This window comes from Quercus lobata, chromosome 4, assembly GCF_001633185.2.
Source record: "Quercus lobata isolate SW786 chromosome 4, ValleyOak3.0 Primary Assembly, whole genome shotgun sequence".
In the NCBI taxonomy this organism is placed as follows: domain Eukaryota; kingdom Viridiplantae; phylum Streptophyta; class Magnoliopsida; order Fagales; family Fagaceae; genus Quercus; species Quercus lobata.
In genome coordinates this window covers 29274719-29297478 of record NC_044907.1, presented here as the reverse complement: position 1 = coordinate 29297478, position 22760 = coordinate 29274719, and the positions used below count along the sequence as shown (strand labels likewise).

General features: G+C 35.9%; 3 protein-coding genes across 6 annotated transcripts; 2 read left to right on the top strand and 1 right to left on the bottom strand.

Annotated features, from left to right (window-relative positions):
* Window positions 1-651: 651 nt before the first annotated feature.
* LOC115986305 (F-box/kelch-repeat protein At3g23880-like) lies at window positions 652-15442 on the top strand. 4 transcript variants are annotated; one of them, XR_004090633.1, is made up of 4 exons: window positions 653-1923; window positions 12262-12328; window positions 12957-13525; window positions 14640-15442. XR_004090633.1 is itself a non-coding variant. In XM_031109168.1 (2 exons), exon 1 carries the CDS (start codon window positions 739-741, stop codon window positions 1912-1914), a length of 1176 nt encoding a protein of 391 aa, XP_030965028.1. In that variant the 5' UTR covers window positions 652-738; the 3' UTR covers window positions 1915-1923; window positions 14640-15441. The 4 variants fall into 4 exon arrangements, 2 of the variants coding, with proteins under 2 accessions (XP_030965028.1, XP_030965027.1); XR_004090634.1 differs by lacking the exon at window positions 12957-13525 and having other exon boundaries at window positions 14640-15441; XM_031109168.1 differs by lacking the exons at window positions 12262-12328; window positions 12957-13525 and having other exon boundaries at window positions 652-1923; window positions 14640-15441.
* On the bottom strand, window positions 5806-7081 carry LOC115986306. The gene has a single exon (XM_031109169.1). It carries the CDS (start codon window positions 6920-6922, stop codon window positions 6380-6382), a length of 543 nt encoding a protein of 180 aa, XP_030965029.1. The 5' UTR covers window positions 6923-7081; the 3' UTR covers window positions 5806-6379.
* A 2236-nt stretch (window positions 15443-17678) lies between the features above and the next one.
* On the top strand, window positions 17679-22088 carry LOC115985002 (F-box/LRR-repeat protein At4g14103-like). Its single transcript, XM_031107978.1, has 3 exons — window positions 17679-18620; window positions 19662-19826; window positions 21505-22088. Exons 1-3 carry the CDS (start codon window positions 17679-17681, stop codon window positions 21988-21990), a joined length of 1593 nt encoding a protein of 530 aa, XP_030963838.1. The 3' UTR covers window positions 21991-22088.
* The last annotated feature ends 672 nt before the right edge of the window (window positions 22089-22760 follow it).

Below are 22760 nucleotides of genomic sequence, written 5' to 3'. Positions count from 1 at the left end.
GCAAAATTCAGTAAGATCTCACTAGATCTGATGGTATTCCATTACTAGTTGGGCACAAGCCTAACTCGGACTGATCGATAGTGACTCTTAATAAAGATCAATTAGACAATTATAGTAAAAGTAAAGAAACTAAGTGTGCATTTGGAATTGGCTTAAAATGCCAGTTTTTTTTTTTCTTCTATTTAGCTTATTTTTGCTAATATTCATGGTCTTATTGTACTTTTTGATACTATTCATGAGTTCTACCATACTATTTCATTTACCTTTTTTCTGTATTTAGAGTACTTTCAACAAAAAGTTTTCACTTTTAAAAAGTTTTTGATACTATTCATGGGTTCTTTTTCCTTCTACATAGTGTGTGTTTGGCAAAAATTAAAAAACCAGCTTATTTTACTATTCAACTTATTTTTGTTACTATTTATGAACCTCACTACACTTTTTGGTACTATTTATGGGTCTTACTATACTATTTCAGCTAATTTTTATCTTTATCTACAAATTAAACTACTTTTAACAAAAAAAAATTTCAATTTTAATAAAATAAGCATATTTCAAACGGTTCCTAAATATGCTCTTACCAAACTTACAGTTTTATTTATTTATTTATTTTTTTTAAAATTTGGAAATTTAAGCCGGTCAGATAAGCTCAGAATCACTTGATTTGCTCTCCATCTGCAAACTTATTTATCCTTTGCCATTCCACAAACAGCTTACGAGCAATAACAGAGTCACAAAACAATGACAGCCTATCTCCCTGAGGAAGTGGTGATAAACATACTCTCACGCCTTCCTCCAAAATCCCTAATTCGATTCAAGTGCGTCTCCAAAACCTGGCGCTCTCTCATCGGAACCCCAGATTTGATCTCTCGAAACCTCATCAACCACTCCACTCTCATCTCTAAATCCGAAGACCCCAATAACCCTCTCTTCTTCCTCGTCAAAGCCACAGACAAAATCGACACCTCGAAGCACACATTCTCGTTCCTATCCTACGACAACCTCGATCCAGAATACACATCCGAAGTCATCCTTAACCTCCCACAACCAAACCACGGTCTCAACCTCGACATCGTCGGTTCCTCCTCCGATGGTCTCCTCTGTCTCTGTTTCGCAAGCACCATCTACCTCTGGGACCCCACCACGTCATCAGTGCTCGAGCCTCTCCCTCCTATAACCCCTCGCGAAATGGTCAATGTCGATTTCCACAGTGTTGGGTTCGGATTCGATTCCACATCCAATGACTTCAAGGTCGTGAGGCTTCTCAATGTTCATTTCAGGTCCGCGACCAATTTGCTTCATATAAGTCAAGAAGCGGAAGTGTATAGCGTCAGCAGTGGTTCGTGGAGGCAGCTGGATCCTCAGGTTGCTCACGTGCCTAATGGGATTCATACACAGTCGAGGGTCACAATGTACTTGGATGGGAACTTTTTCTGGTGCGCGACGCCGCTTCCATTAGATAATAATGAGGATGAGAAGATTGTTCGCTTCGACTTTGCTAGGGAGGTATTCAAGTCTACTTCATTTCCGGACGCTTGTGTTATTGGGGATTACTCCAGTTGGAAGACGACTCTCACCGCGTTGAACGGGTCTGTTGCTATGCTGGTTTATCCTTTTGGGAAGGAGGTGGAGATGTTGTGTTTTGATATATGGGTTTTGTTTGAATTTGGTGTTAGGGAGTCGTGGACTAAGCTTATTAGAATTGGACCCTCTTTGGATTTGGAAAGCCATTGGGATTTTGGGGGTATGGAAAGATGTTTATGGAGAGCAAAGAAGGGCAGCTGGTGTTGTATGATCCTTCTACAAACACAGGCAAGATTTTTCCATTTGATGGGCTTAAGGGATCGTTACAAGTTACTCTCTACACTGAGTTTTGGGAAACAAACGAGGACGATGGTGAAGACCAAGAGGAGGTGAATCAATGAGGTATGGTTCAATTGTGCTGCCTTCTTTTATAAAATTGTGGTCCTAAACATTGGTTTTGAGTGTTATCAATACATTATTGTGTTAAATTTTATTCAAGAGCCATTTTGTTGACATTAACTGGTTTGATGTGGATCAAAAAAAAATTATGATATTAGATGGCATTCATTTATAAGTAATGTAAAGGTTATTAGGCAGAAATCAAATTGGTGGAATTTTTTTTTTTTATTTATTTAAAAAATTGGTTTAAACACTGTAGACTCAATCATTCATAATATAATTGATGACATGACGTTGAATTAAATAGAACTAAGAAAATAAAGTAATTGCTTGTTATTTGTTGGCTTTGGCCTTGGGAAGATTATGTTCAAGATAGACGAAATAGGAATTACTTCATTGTGTGCAACAATGTTAAACTGTCTAGATGGGGTGACACTTGAATTTACTTTTGTTACTTCCTATTTCTTAATTGGGATCTGGGTTTTCAGGTGAGGAACCCTCCCTCATCCTCATGGGCCCTGATAACTTGATAAGTAAAATTGAGTTCTCAATTAATCAAACGTGCGTTATCATTGGCACAAGTTGTTTCTATTCCTTTTCACTAATCATATTCTTCCTATTGATTGGCTTAAAAAAATCATCTTTTGTAGGACAATTTGGCCATGAAATTTCCGTATAATCTTTTTGGGAACTTATATATATATATATATATTTTTTTTTTTTTTTGATAGATAATAAGAGTTTTATTGATGAAAAAGAACAATGTGTTTACGATTGTAAACTCACTGCCCTTGAAACAAATACAATCAAATCATTAGGAAAGACTAATAGAGATAAGGAAATCAGACAAGGAACTACAATGCGTAAGACCCCAAATACGAGACCACTCAAACAAAGTCCTAGCAAGCAAGGTCTTTAACAAATCTATAGGTCTCTCAATGTCCTCAAAAGTTCGGGCATTGCGTTCCTTCCAAACTAACTACATAAGGCATGCTGGTACCATATTCCAAACCTTTGAAGAGTAAGTTCCCAACCAATTCCTCCAAGCAAAAGGAAGAGAAACAATAGTATCCGGCATCACCCACTAGACCCCAAACATAATAAGGACCTCACCCCACAAAGCAGATGCAAACTTACAATGAAGCAAAAGGTGATTCACAGTGTCCTCATCACACCTACATAGACAACACCAATTAACAAGGGGCAAGTTCTTCTTAACAAGGTTATCTATTGTAAGAATCCCACCCCTAGCAGCAGTCCATAAAAAGAAAGATACCCTTTTAGGTACCTTTACACACCAAATGCTTTGCCAAGGGAAAGAAACAGAAGGGGCTTTCAATAAAGCAATATAAAAGGATCGCACATAAAAAACACCACTGCGATTCAACTTCCAAATCAAGGAATCTTCACCCTCCCCACTAGGAATCCTGGCAGAGACATGCTCATAGAAAGAATAAAATCTCCGCATCTCCCATTCATTAAAATTGCGACGGAAAAGGAAGTTCCAACTCCTAACTCCCCCGTCTGGTGCAAAAATAACCATATCAGAAATCAGAGCTTCCTGAACCACAGCACAAGCAAACAATTCCGGGTATAATTCTTTCAAAGGAGTAGGACCCCTCCAAGGGTCATGCCATAACCGAATACGATTTTCCTCTCCTGCTGAATACACCACATGACCAAAAAAATTATTTGCACCTTTCCTAATATTCTTCCATAACCCACAACCATGAGTCCCTCTCACAACTCTAGTGCACCAACCTCCACTACCCTCTCCATATTTGGCGGCTATTACTTGACACCATAGGTGGGTTGCTTCTTTCCCAAACCACCAAAGCCACTTCCCAAGTAGAGCTTGGTTAAAAAGCCCAATCTTCCGAATCCCCAAACCCCGTCTCCACCGGCCAAACAACCTTATCCCAAGCAACAAGCGGATATCTGAAAACTTCATTAGAACTCCCCCAAAGGAAATTCCTCTGAATCCTCTCTAGTCTGTCTGCCATGTATTGCGGAATTGTAAACAACGATAGATAAAAAGTTGGGAGACTTGACAAACTACTCTTCAATAAAGTAAGCCTACCTCTTTTTGACAAATACAACCACTTCCAACCAGAGAGCTTTTTCTCCACCCTTTCAAAAATAGGATTCCAAATCGAAGCATCCTTAAAATGAACCCCAAGAGGTATTCCCAAATAATACATAGGCAAACGACCAACCTTACAACATAGAATACGAGCCAAAGCATCCACATTCCCAACCTCACCAACGGGCACAATTTCACTCTTGCCAACATTTACTTTTAAGCCTGTGATAGCTTCAAAAAAGATCAACACCATCCTTATATATAATAATTGTTCCCTAGATGCATCACAGAAAAGAATAGTGTCATCAGCAAACAGAAGATGAGAAATATGCAAACCTCCTCGCGCATTGGGACTTGCCTGGAACCCCCTAAGAAAGTCACCCTCTTCTGTCCTCCTTAATAACCTACTCAGCACCTCCATCACCAACAAAAACAAAAGCGAAGATAAAAGATCTCCTTGACGAAGACCACGCGAGCTACCAAAAAAGCCAGCCGGGGACCCATTAATAAGCACTGAGAATCGAACTGTAGTGATACAGGCCTTCATCCACCTCCCCCACTTCTCCCCAAAACCCATCCTCTCCATAAGGTAAAACAAAGCATTCCAATTTACATGATCATAAGCCTTCTCTATATCCAACTTAATAATCACACCCGAAATACCACTCTTCAATCTACTATCCAAACATTCGTTTGCTATAAGAACAGAGTCAAGAATCTGTCTTCCCCCAACAAAGGCGTTCTGGGAGTTGGATATAAGTTTGTCCAGTACACTTCGAAGCCTATAGGCCAACACTTTTGACAAAAGTTTGTACAAATTTCCCACAAGGCTAATGGGCCGAAAATCTTTAATATTGACAGCATTAATCTTCTTAGGTATCAAACACAGGAAAGTAGCATTCAAAGATTTCTCAAAGATGCATTGGCTATGAAAGTCTGCAAAAAAAGCCAAAACATCCTCTTCAATCACACACCAACACTTTTGGAAGAAAGCTATGGTAAAGCCATCAGGACCAGGGGCCTTATCACCCTCAGCCTCCCGAAGAGCTGCAATGATCTCCTCCCTATCAAACTCCCTTTCAAGAGAAAGCCTATCAGACTCATCCAAACTAGCAAAATCTAACCCATCAATAGTGGGCCTCCAATCCTCAGGTTCCTGATAAAGACTCTTATAAAACCCCACCACCTGATCCTGAATGTCTGAATCAGCTTCATACATAATGCCAACAACCTCCACACCCCTCATGGTATTAGCTCGTCTATGTGAATTAGCAAGCCTGTGGAAAAACTTAGTATTATTGTCCCCCTCTTTTAAGAACAAAACCCTAGATTTCTGCCTCCAAGAAATCTCCTCTAAAGAAGCTAAAGACTCAATCTCTACCTTAATCTCTATTTTTCTTGCTTTGTCTGGTGTAGTTAGCACTTGCATCCCTTCTCTCATATCAAGATCCAACAGCTCAAACAACAAACATTTTTTTCTAAAATGCACATCCCCAAAAACATGTTTATTCCAACACTTCAAGTCTTTTTTAAGAGCCTTGAATTTACATGCTAGAACATAACTAGGGGATCCCACAAAATGATAACTGTTCCACCAGCACCTAACCTGATCCACAAAACCCTCCACTCTAAGCCACATATTCTCAAATTTAAAGGGACTTTTCCCCCTCATCATATCTCCTGCCTCCACTAGAATAGGACAATGATCTGAAACCACACGAGGGAGAGGTTGTTGAATCACATCCAAGAAATGTTCCTCCCAATTAGCTGAAACCAAAACTCTATCTATACGAGACATAGAAGGGTTCACTAAATCTCTAAACCACGTATACTCCCCCCCGACCAAAGGAAGATCAACCAAAAGATTCCTCTCGATAAAGTCCGAAAAATTGAACATGGTTGGACTAAACGAATTACAACCAAGACGCGCCGGGTATCTAATAATGTTGAAATCACCTAAAACACACCAAGCTGAACTCCATCTCGCTCTCACACTATCAAGCTCTGCCCATAAAGCATCCCTCAACCCAGCATCATTTGGGCCATAAACTCCCGTACATATCCAAACAAAACCATCTGCCACCCCTTTCAACAAGACCAAAACAGAAAAGCTACCCACCACACAATCAATTTTCTCAAACACCCTTGTGTCTTAGATCACAAGAATACCTCCTGCTGTGTGAATGGCATCTAAAGCCCCCCAATCTACAAAAGAGCTGCCCCAAAGACTTTTCACAGCAGCAGAATTGGTACAGTCCAGTTTGGTTTCCTGAAAACACACAACGTCACACTTCCATTCCTTGAGTAAGTTCTTCACAGTATCCCTCTTATGAGGGTTGTTAAATCCTCTCACATTCCAAGATAAAAGTCTCAAATTCATGGACAACCATCAGAGCCCAACCCACTGAACTTCACAATCTCCCTGGTTCGTTTATCAGCTTGCCCATCATAATTAACTGTAGAAATTAAATTCTGTAATTCCCTCATACCTTTTGTAGAGGAAGAAGCAGTGCGACGAAGACTACCTGCAGTAGCTTGTTTCTCCCACACTTTCTCAAGTCGTTGAAAAAATTCAACACACTGCCTCTCACAGGAATCTATGGGGAAACCCACCCACTTACCGAGACCCTTAACCTTCTTACTTACCCAAGCCGAAGGTTGCAAATCATCCTCCACAGAGATGTCAACTGGGTCATCTTCCTCAGTCATTAACACCAAACCCCCATTAGGATCCCATTGAGCCAAAGGTACATATTCCATCAACTGCCAATCCTCCTCGTCCTTATAAGACCCCGTGGGATTGACCCAATTCAACAACAGCATCTCTTCTTCGAAAGAATCCGAAACCAACTCAGAAATAGGAGAAAAATGATTTCGATCCAATAATGGCTGATTGCAAGACACCTCAGCCCTCTCCATTGGTGTCGACAAACCCCCCACCACAGTATCGGTGATGCTGGGATGACAATCGGAGTTCAAAACACATGAAACCGCCACAGCCCCACTGATCGGACAGTCCGTCGCTGGGTTGTCGACAACTGAGACAGTGGATGGAACCCCCACCTCGTCACTGCTGCCTGTACATTATCTGGCTTTGAAGGAGTTTTTGATTATTTTGATGGATGCTATCTAGTACTAGTGGCTTATATATAGTTAGAGCCTTCAACTTCTTTTAGTTTTCCTTGTTTGACCATGGTACTTACCTATTAATTCATATGGGAGATAAAATCTGTTGTCAGTTGGTAGGGTTCTTTTTGCAGTATTTGCCACAGGGCTATAGATTTAATTGCTGCCTAGCATGTACAACTCAGGTGATATTCAATTTGTTAAGGGTCATGGGGGTTATAATATGAAATCCTTGGAAGGGAGGGAGTTGGTGACTAATGCAAGGGAGTTGAAAAACCTGGTTTTATCAAGAAGCAGTTTTTTTTTTTTTTTTTTTTTTTTTTTTGAGAATTATCAAGAAGCAGTTATACCAAGGAAAATAATTCTATAGAATTAATTTTATTTTTCAAGCATTAAGAGTGAAGTAAACAAAGTGGAATGCAACTCTCCTATCAAATAAACTGTTTGGAGTGTAATAATTGTACACCCAACTGTGTTGAGATTTCTATGCTTTGCCAAATCTTTATTTCTAGGATCCTTTTATGGGTGGATATTTTCTGTTGGCAGTATCACATCACTACTTCCTTTTCAAAGTTGTAGATCTTCTTGGTTTTGTTTTGTTTGGATGAATCAGTAAGACTTTTATTGAACACCTCAATAACAAATGATACAAAAGCAGCATATTATGGATTCAGCAGATAACCTATACTGCATAGCCAAAGCTGCGACACAGCAACAGAACAATTTTTATCTAAGCACAAAACCACAGTGGGCTATACTCACCTAACATAAGCCATATTAGGCAAACAAGACCGCAACTAATATACAGACGTAGTATCAGTTAATTCTAACTCAACCGAAATCAACTTCAAGGCAGGGAATGGGGGGGCAGGGCATAATTGATCTCCCATCTGCGGAAAGGCACTCTGATTGAACACTGAATTACAGTTGAACTTATTACTCTCATTCTTCCTTTAATGTTCTTTTTAATAATTCCAATGAGCTGTTCTTCTATAGATCTTCCCCGCATGTAAAAAACATTTCTTTGTTCACACAACTGGTACACAGTAGCCCACCAAGCTAACTTACATTGCAGGGTTCTAAATACCCTTCCTTTCAGTTGAGTAGTACCCCAGTTTACTAATTCCTTCCTGTAAGTCTTGGCATCTGACACTAAGCAAAGGCCCATGATGTTATCCCAAATTCTCTTGGTGATTGAGCATTGAAAAAAGAGGTGGTCTCTATCTTCAATACTATACCTGCAAAAAACACACATGCTGCCCACAGCAAGCCCTCATTGAAGCATTCTGTCTTTTGTTGGGAGCTTGTTCAGGATAGCCATCCGACCAACAAAGGAGTGCCCTGGGATAGCTAGTCTAGACCACAACAGATTCCACCGTTCAACCTTTAGCTCTCTCTTTTTTCCTTTTCCTTTTCTGATAGAAATAAAATTTTATTAAAACCACAAATAGCAGGACAAGCAAAACCAAAAAGGAAGCAATCCCTCAATCGAGGAGCTGTTCCTCCCTGATAATATTTACAATAACATCAGGGACAAACAAAACATCAAGACACCCTGCACTAGAAGACTTTAAGGACTACTTGGCAAGAGCATGGGCTGCTTTTTATGCTTCCCTTGGTACCCATTTAAACAAAATGGTTGGAGCTTGAGATGCCTTAAAAGCAGTATCAGCCATAATAGCTTCAAGTCTCCACCAACTTAACTTTTCTGGATTCTTCAAAGCATTCACGCAATTTTTTGAGTCCCCTTCAATCACAGCTCTTGGAAAATTATAACTTCCTACCAGATGAGTTGCCCAGTTAAAAGCTTCAGCTGAGGGAGAGTGGCTTTAACCTTTTTTGGGTGGGCAAAAACCAACCTCCCTCTACAATCTCCTGCCACAGCAGCAATGAAAGAACAATTATTCCCACTGCTGCATCAACATTTACTTTAAACCATCCTTGAATTGGAGAGGACCATGATACAGTGCCTCTAGGGTGACTATACCTGCCAGACCACTGAATCACCTGCCATGCCAATGCTCAAGATATATTTTCTTCAAACCTGTACAAAGGTTATAGTAATCTAAGACTCTATCCTCATGGAGGGATTTGTTTCTGCATCTCCAAACAAAATCTACAACCAAGGCACCATATAATAGAAATCTCACTCTCTCTTGGTCATCTGAAACCCATTCCTCAGGAGGGTCAAGAAAAATTTCCACAATTTGCATTGTTGAATTTACCTGATTTCTATCAATTCTAAAACCCCAAGGGCTACCAAACCATAGGGCTCTAGATATGTGACATTCAACAAAAATATGTAGTGAGGATTCAGGAGAGTGACCACACAAAGAAGATAAATCTGGTTCTGTTGCAAACCTGCTCAGTTTTTCTTTTGCGGGAAGAATGTCCAAAGCTACTCTCCAAAGCATCATTTTAAGTCTTTCAAGAATCTTTGATTTCCATATCCTTTCAAACACTGGAGGTGGCCTACTTGATGCCTCTAGATTAATACTTTCCCAATACGCAGATCTTACCGAGAAAGAGCCATTCACAGTTTTGGTCCGCACCCACTTGCCTTCTTGATTGCATGGTCTGATGGGAATATTTAGAATATTAGAAAAGCCTTGACAGAGTCTCCATAAAACAGATTTTTCAATAAATCAACCTCCCAATCTGATTTAGATTGATTCATTAGATGTGAAAGCAACATACATACATGAGTACTCTTTTGAGATGTCGGTCTTGGTTTATACTCTTGAAGGTCTGGAATCCACGGATCCTCCCAAACTAAAGTATTTTCACCATTCAGCACTACCTTACAAGCACTTCCCAGCAATAATATTTTTGCTGCTTCAGTGCTTTTCCAAGTCCATGAGCCGCCTTTTGATGAATTTTTCCAAAGCCAATTTCTCCCAACTTTATATTGCCCTTAAAACTTGGACACACAAACAATCCTTATTTGTCAAAATCCACCAAACAAACTTTGCAAGCAGGGCTAGATTAAACTCTAAGAGAGATCTAAATTCCAGCCCCCCGTCTTTCTTAGAGCAACATAATGATGCCCAAGCTTTTGGTGCAAAGAAGTTCTTTGATTCAGTCTTCAGATTCCTCCAGAATTTTCTTATCAGGGCCTCCATCTCGTCACAAATCCCTTTGTGGATTTGGAAGACCATTATAGAGTATGTTGGGTTGCTTGAGCTACCGAGGAAATAAGAATTGCCCTTCCTGACTAAGATAGGCCCTTTTTATCCAACGCCCAATACTAGACTCTCCTTTTTCCTTTAAGTAGAAAAAATCTTTTTTCCTGTTACTTGACAAAAACAAACGTACTCCAAGATAGTTAGCTCCCTGAGAGAGCTTCCTCAACCCCCAAAGGTGCTTAACCTGACGGAGGAATTTTTGGTGCACCCCTTTTGAAGCAAAAACTCCTGACTTCTCCAAATTAATGCTTTGTCCTGAACACGCACAATAAGTATTAGTACAATTCATTAAGGCATTAATCTACCCTATTTTTGTCTTGCTGAAAAGAGTTACATCATCTGCATAAAACAACTTTGAAATTTCTGGAGCTGAGTATGAAACTTTAACCCCATTGATTTTCCTGTTATTGACTTCTCTATTAATCAACCTTGCAAGAACTTCACTTCCCATTATAAACCGGTATGGAGATAGCGGATCACTTTGTCTTAGACCTCTGGATGGAGAGACTATCTCCAATGCCCCCATTTAACAGTAGAGAAAAATTAACAGTTGATATAGACTAATGAATCAATTTTGTTACTTGCTGACTAAATCCAAAATTACTCAACACTGCTGCAAGGAAAGCCCACTCCATTTTATCATATGCTTTTTGGAAGTTTAACTTGATTCCCAGGTACCGCTGCTTCTAATTTGTGTGCTTAAAACAGTGCACAACTTCCTGAGCCCACACTACAGTCTCCGTAATATTTCTGTTAGGGATAAAAGCAACTTGAGCCAGATCAATCAGCTTATGCAGTAGAGGTCTTAATCTAGCCACCAAAATCTTTGTGATTACTTTGTAGCTGAAATTACACAGGCTTATTGGTCTGAATTGAGCAAAGTTACAAGCTCCCTGCACCTTGGGGATCAGAGTAATGTACGCTTGATATAACTCCTTAAGCATCCATCCTTTTCTAAAAAAACTTTGGACTGCTTCCACTAATTGGCTGCCCATGAAACCCCAGTAATGCCTAAAGAATAGGCCTGGCGCATCTGGCCCAGGGGCTTTTAATGGATTCATCTCAAAAACAGCACTCTTAATCTCATCTCCAGTGGGGATTCTAGCAATCTCCTCTTTTTCAACTGGGGAAATACAAGGAGAAATAAGACTATCCAAATCACTAGGGAATTGGGGATTTGAAGTTTGAAACAACTCTTTAAAGTGATTAACAAAATATTCTTCAATCTCCTTTCAAGTGTCAGCACAATCAAATTTATGAGAGGAGGTAAACTATAAGGCTCTGCCTTCCTGTTTCAACTCAATCAAAGGAAGCTTGCTCTGGATGCTTACAAGATGATCTGATCTGGCAGGTATCCGGGTCCAGTAGATCCTTAGGATTTTAGGTTTTCATTCTTACATAAACCTTTTTGTGCATATCCTGTGTAAATAAGATCTGTGTAAATAAGATTTATCCTTTTCTTAATAAAGCTACTTACAAAAAAATAAATAAATAAAGGGTAAGAAAGGAATTAAACCAACAACTTCTGTGGAGGAGTTCACAAATGACAACGCCTTGATCAAGTGATAGAAATGTTAAAGACATCTGAAAATATATGCACTCCTTTTACATGTATATATTTTGGTCTTAAGTATCTCATTTGTGTACATATATACACGATTGTCTTGTTCTCTTTAGTTTCCATTAAGTATGCTTGTCCAGAATAGTTTGTGGTTTAGAATGTTAATACGCTATTACTCTACATCTCTACTGCTACATCTCTTTGAAGTAGAAATGAAAACCCCAAGGATATTCCATTTTCCCTGAAACAAGCATCATAGCGTTTTTTCCAAGCTTTTGTTCACAGGAAAGCATTAATGTTCTGTTGGAAGAAAAACTTGCTATCACCAGACTAGTGTGTTTTTTTTTTTCCTTGTCTTTTCTCACCCTGCATTGTTGGTTCAACAGGTGTGCAAGGAGTGTTACTGGACATCATCATGGTGATATTATATTTTGATTCAGGCTTCATTCTTTGGTAATATAATAAAGAGTTACACCTAGAGTGCTAATTAGAGCTGCTTTCAGTATATGGTATTAGTTGTACCTGTTTGTCTGAATGATTTTCTGTTGCCTAGCTAAGATTGGAGGAGCACTATTGAAAGTATTTCCTATCCTTGTATAGTTTATACTAATCTTAAGCATCCTTCCCATCCCCTTGAAATTTCATTGTTTGTTTGTTGGGATTCTTTTTATTTCTCCCTGTTTCTTTATGTTTTTTGTTTTGCTTAAGCATGAGCAAGATAATAGTATAGAGAAAACCGTTGGCTTTTTTGTGGTCTGCCACATGAAGCAATGATTATTTTGTACATTGGATATTTGCATAATCCCTCTGACAATATGTACGCTCTGATGGAATCCACATGATATAAGAGGGAATATGCATATGTCAATTACATGGTACCTTCCTTCTCCATAGGAAGGGTGGTTTCAATGCAACGGAAAGAATTCTTTTCCTTTCCATTGCACTATCTGCCTAAAAACTCTAAAGAGCTAATGAGCATAGGGGGAGCAAAGTATGGACAAGTTTGGATGCAGAGAATCTACGATATCATATGCTAGAATTGACCAATGAATTTGAATTATATATATTTTTTTCATTATAGGTACAATGTTAACAAAAGTGCCGTGATTGCTGGGAGAAAGACACAATGACTACAGCTATATAATTCATGATATACTGTAAATATTCAATATATATATATATATATATATATTTTGTAGCATTGAGTACTCAAGTGGGTAAAAATTCACCTGTCAAGAAAATATATATATATATATATATACATTCTTTTTTTCTTTTTGGGTATATTGCGAGAAGAGAAAGATATTGTGATCAGAAAAAGATTACGAACCAACCTGGGTTGAGAAACAACTAAAGCATTCTGGGCTAGAGCACATTTTCATAAGAAATGGGTCACACCATTGGGAGTTCTACGGTTCAAGAAAAGCCCGGATTTTGAAATTTTCTTTGCCTGTTAGAATGATCAATTCCCTTTATTTTTTACTTCAACCCAAATGGCGTGATACTAATGCTTGTAGACTATCAGACTATGTGACTGCTTTCTTAAGTAGATACGTACTTGCTGAGAGGTGACTGCTTTCTTAAGTATACAACTCACCAATGATAACTCAAAATTCAATGGTGGAAGCTCTTGCTGTTGTTTCTGAAAGGGTAACACTCTATATCTTATAATAACTGATTCCAAACATTTAGTTTGCGTGCGAGAAAATTAATTTCTTGGGTAAATATCTTTACTATGGTTGTTCTCAAGGAGGATTGGAAGTCCATAACTGAAGGAAGTCCTCTATTTTTTGTTTATATAGTAGACGCATGTTTTCTTGATAAATAAAACTTAGTTATTACTGATGCCAAGTTTGAAACCTTAGTACAAAGGGTCCATTTTCCATGCTGACCACTAAGTATATAGTAGACACAAATGTATCTTCTACAATGAACTTATCACAGCATCCATAAAAGTATGACCCAAATTCTGGATAATTATGTTCAATCCTAGCTTGCTGGCAAGGCAAGCTTGGTCATCATTGAAATGATCATATATGGTTAAGTGTCCCCCATTGTTTAATGTGGTGTTTTTGGAAAGAGAGAAATAGTATATGTTTTGAAGATAACGAAAGATCCATACTAGACCTCAAGTTATTCTTCTTTAGAACTTTATTAGAATGGTTGGTTGCTTTGCAAAACCAATCATTCTATTCTTTCCTTGATTTTCTTGATTCTTGTAATTTTGTACTTGATTAGTTGACCCCTGTACACTCCCTGTGTACTAGGTTGTCCCATTTTGATATCAATAAAACTTATTACTAACCCAAAAAATAAAAAAGATTCAGTTTTCAGTTTTTGTTGACTTGTTTAGCAAGCTTTGATAAAGAATTGTTTGGTTATATATTCTGATTTTTTGGTTTATGTTGATTTATGGTAAATTTCGGGTACTTGGAATTGTCTAAGTACCATATTTTGTAATTAGCAATAAAATTCTCATTTGTTGGCCATGGTAATAATATTCTAGGTTCTTGATTTGTGAGACATATAAGCATATCTTGCTTTTATCTTCTTCTTTTTTCATTGTGTTTTGTTTAATTATGTTCAATTGCTCTTAAGCTAGGAGTCATATAAGAATATCTCACATTTCAACCATCCAAAGAAATTTACCATATAGTTGAAATTAATATATTTGTAATGTGTTTGGGTGAGCTTGAAGCACTAAGAAAGGACTTTGTTTGTATTTGTCTTTTTCAGTATTTACATGCTATGTTTTATGAAACAGGAATGTTCCACAATAAATTATGTAGTCTAAAGTGCCTGAAGTTATGTGTGAGATTCAATGAAAGCCATATGAAAGGGATAATCTACTTACTGAAGCATTCACCAAATCTAGAGGCTTTCATTATTGATTTTGAACCAATGGAGGAAGATCTTGCTGTTGTTTCTAAATTGGGTAAAATCCACATCTTATAATCATGATTTCAAACATTTAGTTTGTGTGCCTGAAAACAATCTTAAAATGAGTCTTCTAATTTCCAGTGGTTTCTATTTCTATTTTGTGTCAGAGTTTAATTTCAAATGTTTCCAAGCAACCACATAAAAAGAATGCTACTTGTTTATTTAATCATTTGAAGACGGTTGAGATAAGGAACTTCATTGGCTGAGTGGTTGAGCTAGAATTGGTCAAGTTTTTGCTTTATAGTGGGAAGGTATTGGAGATGATGGATATCATTTATTAAGAATATGAAGAAAAAGATGAAGAGTATTGAAAAAGTATTGGCATATCCTAAAGCATCTCTATATGTTGTTATATCATCTCTACTTGTTGTTACTAAAGTTGCATCTATTAGATTTTTGATTGCTATAACTGCTATTCATAATTTATTGATACATCGAATGAATGTAAAGACGGCATTTTTACATGGAGATTTAGAAAAAGAAATCTACATGGACCAACCAGATGGTTTTACATGCTTGGTAATGAACACAAGGTATGTAAATAATTAAAATCTTTATATAGATTAAAATAAGCACCTAGACAATGGCTTGAGAAATTTGATCAATGTTTACTTTCTAATGGTTTTGAAACAAATAAAAGTGACAAGTGTATACATTATAAAACTTTTGATGAGCATCATCAAAAGTTTTATAATGTATACACTTGTCACTGATTGTACTATTGTGCAATATGCTAGTATTATTGGTAGTCTTATAAATGCTACTTATTGTACCAGATCCAATATTGCATATGCCGTAGGAGTTCTAGCAAGATTTACTAGCAAACCTAATTTTGAGAACTGCACACGGGTCCGTTTGTTACCATTGTTTAAACAATAGTTTTCAATGTTTAAACAACACTAGTCATTAACCAGTGCGATGCACTGGAAAATTACCGAAAATGAAATATAATGAATGCAATGCAATTATGCAAAATACCATTTAAATTAAATGACAAATATTAGTTAATGTTGTTATCGTTAGCTGTTTGTGTTATGTTTAGAGTTTCATATCTAAGTTACTACAATATTACTTGTAGCAACTGAAACTCACATATAAGTATAATATGTGAGGCTAAAACTTATTTTTATCTTCAAGCTCCCCTTAGCCTTACAGTCCCTAACAAATTAGAAAAGAAAAAATAAATAACATTACAACATTTTAGCTGATTAATATACAAATAAACTACCAATTTAACATGATAAATCACTATTAGTAATTTAGAAAGAAAAAATTAACAAAATTAAAGTTGTTACCCATTTAACCTAAAACTTTTCATATTCTAAAGTTGTCAAACACCTATTAACAAATAACTATTGATATAAAATATTCAGTAATTACTTCAATACCGCAAGTTGTTCATGCTGTAAAAAATTTGAGAGAATAACATAGCAAGCATCTTAAACTCTTTCTTGCTTGGATCCTACAAAACATATATATATGGAGAACATGCATTAAAGAGACAACCAATTACGATAGTGTTGGAGGCAAAGTAAAAGATTAAAAAAAATTGAAGAAGTGGTTTAGTTAGCATACCAGCTAGTTAATTTATATCAAAAGACATAAAAATCATACAATCAAATAGAATCCATAAGTAAATAATACATGTGGTACAATCAGATAAATAAAAGGTTTGTTAAGATGATCAAGTTTGGCAATGAAGAAGACGCAGCAGCTATTGATAAGGGTAATCTCTATCTTAAACTTGTGATAATGATGAAGATGCAACAACTACTAATTATGCAGATCTAGCATAATCTTATTTTGATTCAACTACAACAAAAATGACGATAATTACCATAAAAAGATTATATCAAAAAACAGTCTTTTATGATATAGCCAAGAGTACAATCAAAGCTAATAGAAGGAATTTTAAATTGATTTCAATGATGGAGGGATTCACTTAAATGAGGAGACCAAGAAAAAAGGAGAAATATCATGTTCTGAGTATAGTATTAAATTTTAAACTCTATAATTCAATTTGCTAACTTCTAAAATACCTTAGCAAATTGAATTTCTGCAAGCATAGATTACATCATTCAATTGAATTTCTGCAGGCACGGATACTACTAAAACTCTATCATTTAATTTTCTAACTACTAAAACTCTATCACACGGATACTACTAAAATTCTAGTACAACCAGATTACAGAATATAAAAACCAATATATTACTGCCTCAAATTAAAAAAAAAAAAAAAAACCAAATCAATTTTAAACCTAAAAATAAACAATCATATATTAGTACAAATACCCAACCTAAATACATAAAAACTCATATATGACCCACACTTAACCTTTATGTTGCACATAAGAGATTTTATTAGTTGAGTTGAGTTAATTAAAACTCACATTTATAGAGTTCTTTGGATATATGAAAAAAATACAAGTCAGAGGTGGTCCAAGCTACTAAAAATTGGATAAAATTTAGGGCTGACTTGTTTTTGACCCAAATTGGATTTGAACTGAACCAGGCCGAATTGAATACGAACTCTACTTCTCTAACCTGTTTGCTACACCTAGCCCTAACTCAGGGCCTCCTAAAGCTCTAAGCCATAAAGAAAGATCAACGATCAAAAACTCTCAACCGTCCATCACAGCTACAAAGTACAAACCTAAATTTTTAGGGTAATTCGTGCGGTATACAGTTTGTGCATAGTTTCACTGCAACAATCACTCCCCAAGTTGCACTTTTGTGTCGCTTTAGGCCATCACGCTGCGGTTTGGTTTTCTTCCACATGTTTCACAAATTGACTGAAAGAGTAGTGGTTGTGGTATTGGATTGCTTCCCTCAAACCCATGATTGATATCTCTGTTACACACCCATGAAGTCCACTCGCAAGACACCCAGGACTTCAAAAACCACCCATTTGGTTAACAGAGACAGACTCAGCAACTTGCCGAAAGATATTCTTCACTACATCCTCTCCTTCCTTGAAACCAGGGAAGTTATACGACTAAGCGAATTGTCAAGAAGATGGAGACGCGTTTGGGCTTCAATGCCTTACTTAAATTTCGAACAATCCTCATTTGATTCAGCAGAAAGTTTCTGTGACTTCTTATGGTTGGTACTACTTTTCCGGGATGTGTCCGATATTAAACGTTTCCGTCTATCATGTGAAGGATATCGTGAAGATGGAATTCCTGTACATGTGCTTAAAACACTTCTCTTGGTGGTCAAGAATCGTGGGGTCGTTGTGCTTGATCTTGATATCGCTACTTTTCAATATCAATATGACAATAACTTTCAATTGCTGAGTTGTTTTGCTGATTGTAGGTCGTTACCTGAAATAAACTTGAGATTGTTTGACTACTCGCAGTTAAGTTGTATTGATTCAATGAGTTTCACGATGCTGAAAACTCTACATATTGAAAAATCACAATTCTATCGAGGTGTAACTTATCGTGAAAAGCTCGTTTTATGCTGTCCACACCTTGAAAACTTCTTGTTGAAAAACTGCAACATGCTTAACCTCAAAGTTATTGACATAGAAGCTGTTAATCTTAAGAATCTGAAGTTTATGAACACCAGCAAATATCCATTTCGTGGCGAGCTCAAGATTTCTGCACCAAATCTCAGGTGCTTATCTTATCTTGGTCCTACTTTGAAGGGATACTCTTTCCAGAATTTATCATCACTGAACAAAGCTTTAATTCATCACTTCACCGAGAGGGTTAACAATGAAGAGGACGGTTGTTTTTTATTTTCTCTTGTCTGTGCATTGTATAACGCTGAAGTTCTATATTTGTCCAGCCACTTCGCGCAGGTATATAAAAATCACTGCTGCATTTTAATTTGTTTTATATTAGTACAAGTTACTCTCTATACTCCATCTGTCATCAATAACTTTGTCATCATCCGCAAAACTTTTCTTACCCACCCAAAACACCCCTGCTAGCATAAAAACAAGAAAGTTCGGGCAGTGAGTCACATATTGGAATGTCAGGATGTGGAATTTTGTTTTTGAGATTAGATTAGTGATTAATCACACCTACCGTCACCTATATTGGTCATGTTAAGCAGCAGACTTCGCCCCAAGAGACTAGGAGGGTTGCATGCGATCATGTGATCAATTGTAAATAAGCTCTTGTACACCCATCTTCAAAGCCCGTCCCAACCCACTTTTTGGAGGGAAAACCAACAGAGGGCTTCACCTTTTGCTTTTAAAGAATGGCCTTACAGCGCCCTATGTCGATTCCCACTTTCACTCTACCTATTGAAAAATTATATGTCTTGCAAATTTTTTCATTTGATGTCATAGGGAGTGTACTATGTTCTTCTCTTTAAAAATTTTGAAAAGCTTTTGAATATTGGTTTTCAAGCTTAGATTGTACGGAGTAACAGATATTAGATAGAAAGCACAGACACGAACGTGAGAACACGGACATGGATATGACTAAAAATACGATACAACGACACAAGTAATTTTAAAAAAATTATAACACAAAATGAACTATGAGATGTTTGCTAATTTCTCTTGATGTTAAAACTAGCATAAATATATGGTCTAAAAAAATAATAACCGTAATGGTTTACAATTTGTAATGTGTAATCTTCTTCCAATCATTTGCTCCAGACATGCAAGTTTAGGTGGTTGCATAAATATTTATATATTTGCAAAATGGGTGTTCTAGGTAGCTACATTTTTTTTATTCAGTATTCTTATTAGTTTTTGTCGTTTGTCTTGAAAAAAATATGACCACAAAATGATGTCTTCTTCTTGGAAACTTGACTGTAGCAGAGCATTGTTGATATCATCGTAATTGATACAAACTCATAAATCTTTATCTCTTTGATCAATTTTCAGCACCTGTCTCATCTGACTTATAAAGAAAGATGCTTTCCTCCTACATTCCTTAGATTGAAGTCCTTGACTCTGAGCATAGGACTGCGTCGGCGCAATATCAAAGGGCTAGTCCACTTGCTCAAGTACTCACCAATCTTAGAAGCACTTCGTATTGATTTTGAGGAGGTAAATGACAATATCTTACACTTTAGCTATGAAAGGATCTATATTTAAGTAATCAGTGCATATATTTTTTACATTAGGACCTGTTATCATTGTTTAGGATGGAGAAATGTCATCAAAATTATTTAGAACTTAGAAGTACATGTTATTATTTATAAAAAAAAAAAAAAAAAAAATTTAAAAATGTTGTTGATGTTATTTTCAATCACAAAAATTTGCTATAATATAAAGAAGATTGAAGTTATATCCTAAGAGTATTTATTAGGGTTCTGGTGATATTGAAATAATATAAAGGTTATTTAAATATTCTTTTCTTAAATGTAGAAATATTTTTTCTACATGTCATTTTTAAGCATATTTTGTTCTTTGTGTCATTTTAAAAACAAAAGCTTTTGTCATAATAGAAAGAAGAATAATGTCACTATGAATTTATTGGGGTTATGGTGATATTGAAAAACAAACACACAATGAAGAGAAAATGAGATTTTAATGCAAAGGTACACTATAAACTCATTATTTAAAGATTCTTTTCTAAAATGATAGTGTATATATATATATATATATATATAGCAATTCCAAATTTTTATTCTTTAGAAAGTTTCCCATCATTATAAAATAAAATAAAAACTAACATCATAGCAATTTTTTAAAGAAAAATTCTCAGAGCATAAAAGCTCATTGTTACTTGCTTCTTATCTTTAAGTGCCATCTGGCATGATCTGTTGATTCTTTTCTAATCATTTGAATTTAGTTGAACTGGGACGTTATTATAATTTTTTTTTTTTTTAACTTTAAAATTACAATATATATCTTACACTTTAGGACCTGTAATCAAAATCAGTGTATATGTTTTTTACTTTAGGACTTGTCACCAAAATCTTCTCTAAAAAGACGCATGTCTCTTAAGAAGTATTTGTTATTTTCAAGCACAGAAGTTTTGTATTAATAGAAAGAAGATTGAGGTTTCTATGAATTTGTTGGTGGTTCTGGTGATATTGATATAAATTTTATTTAAATATTCTTTTCTTAAATGTAAAAACATTTTTTCTACATGTCATTCCTAAGCACATTTTGTTCTTTGTATCATTTTCAAGACAATAACTTTAGTTATAATAGAAAGAACAATAATGTTACTAAGAATTTATTGGGGGTTATGGTAATATTGAAAAACACATACGCAATAGAGAAAAAATGAAGTTCTAAAACAAGGCTACACCACAAGCTCATTATTTAAAGATTTTTTTAAAAATACAAAAAATTAAATTAAATATTTTACTGTTAGAGACGAGTCCAAAATTTTCTTGTTTAGAAAGGTTTCTACATTATAAATTTTTTTAAAATAAAATAAAACCAGCACCTTAGCAATTTATTAAAGAAAAATGCTTGGGGTATAAAAGCTCGTTGTTACTTGCTTTCTTATTTTTAATTACCATTTAGCCTGATCTTTTGACTCTTTTCTGATCATTTGAAATTTAGTTGAATAACGATGTTATTATCAGATTTATTACTTAAAATTTTTTACTGTTATATATATAAAGCACTTCAATCAATTACAAACATATATATATATATATATATATGCATATATGCTTGACTTTTTTTCGTTTTGGTCATTATTGCAAAAAGTTTTTTCTTTAAAAACTACATAAACTAACTTTTATTGTTTTTGTTTCACATTTAGCAAATGAAAAATCGGAAACTAGAAGACACCAATCAAACACATGATATGAAACGGAAACTACAAAATACCAAATGGAAACTACGGGATACCAGACTAAAGGATACAACACTACTACAGGGGCTTAAGTGTGAATCTTCAAAGGAGATGTTGGAACATAAAGTCACATGTTTAACCCACCATCTCAAGAAGGTGGAGATCAATAGTTTTGTTTGGAAGAAAATAGCTTCTAAATTGGTTAAGTATTTGCTCAAGAACGGAAAGGTATTGGAAAAAATAACTATTTCTTGCCGGGATTACGTACTAGGGAACAAAAGGTTCGCAAGGAAGCTAGGAGCATCCCCAAATGTTTCTATATCATTTCCCTCTTTTATGGAGAGAAAACCATTATGGTTTGAAGTTGAAGATGATGGTTCCGATGATGATTCCGATGATGGTTCCGATGATGATTCCGATGATGATTCCGATGATAGTATGGATGAAACTTAATGATTTTGAAGATAGAAGGTCCTGCCAACTAGTAATAATTTATTGAAAAGGTAAAGAACAGAGGTCAAGAATTTGAAATGAAGTCCTGCACCACAGATCAGGAGTCTGTTGTTGAAGTTCCAAAATGAAACTAATGAGAAATAAAATCCATATTTACTAGCTTGAGTTGATTTTTTTTTTTAGATCTGAGAGAATTTTTTACTCTTAATTTGGGGCATACTAGATTTGGATGTTGCTTCTTTTTAGTTTCTAAATTATATTTGCAGTTTTGGCACTATTTAAGAATATTCTACTCATAAAATGAATATAACAAACATGCGTGCATGGATGAGTAAGCATTTCAAGAAAAGGTAGAACGAAAATGACAGTAGATATGAGAAACAATTAAGAACATAATGAACAAGTTTGGAGTTCAGAGTGGAATTAGTGGAAAAAGTATTTGTGTAGCCAAATCCAACAGCGTCATTCGATATTTATGAGCATATTATGACCTTAAATAGACTTTGATAAAAGGTTTAAGTTAGTCACTGAAGAGCAGGATTAATTGAAACTACTATTTTCCATTTAGTTAGGTAAGCTCAATAGGAGAGAGAAGCCTGCATCTCAGTTGCCTTGCTTCTTGAATACATACTCCTTCTGTTGCTTGTGAAAATGATGCAGGGCCCGATAAGCTGCTTGCTGATTTGTGCTTGTAAAATTAGTTCTGCAATCTAGTTAAGTTAGGGCATGGTTTTCTTTAACTTAGCAAAAAATTTTCTTGGTTTTTCGTG

What these genes read in the sequence shown, in the direction of transcription:
- LOC115985002 (XM_031107978.1), top strand. Translation starts at nt 17,679, where the DNA reads ATGAAGTCCACTCGCAAGACACCCAGGACTTCAAAAACCACCCATTTG. An exon ending in TGTCCAGCCACTTCGCGCAG is followed by an intron (nt 18,621 to 19,661) that starts GTATATAAAAAT and finishes ATCAATTTTCAG; the next exon opens with CACCTGTCTCATCTGACTTA. An exon ending in TTCGTATTGATTTTGAGGAG is followed by an intron (nt 19,827 to 21,504) that starts GTAAATGACAAT and finishes TTTCACATTTAG; the next exon opens with CAAATGAAAAATCGGAAACT.
- LOC115986306 (XM_031109169.1), bottom strand. Translation starts at nt 6,922, where the DNA reads ATGGAGAGGGCTGAGGTGTCTTGCAATCAGCCATTATTGGATCGAAAT.
- LOC115986305 (XM_031109168.1), top strand. Translation starts at nt 739, where the DNA reads ATGACAGCCTATCTCCCTGAGGAAGTGGTGATAAACATACTCTCACGC.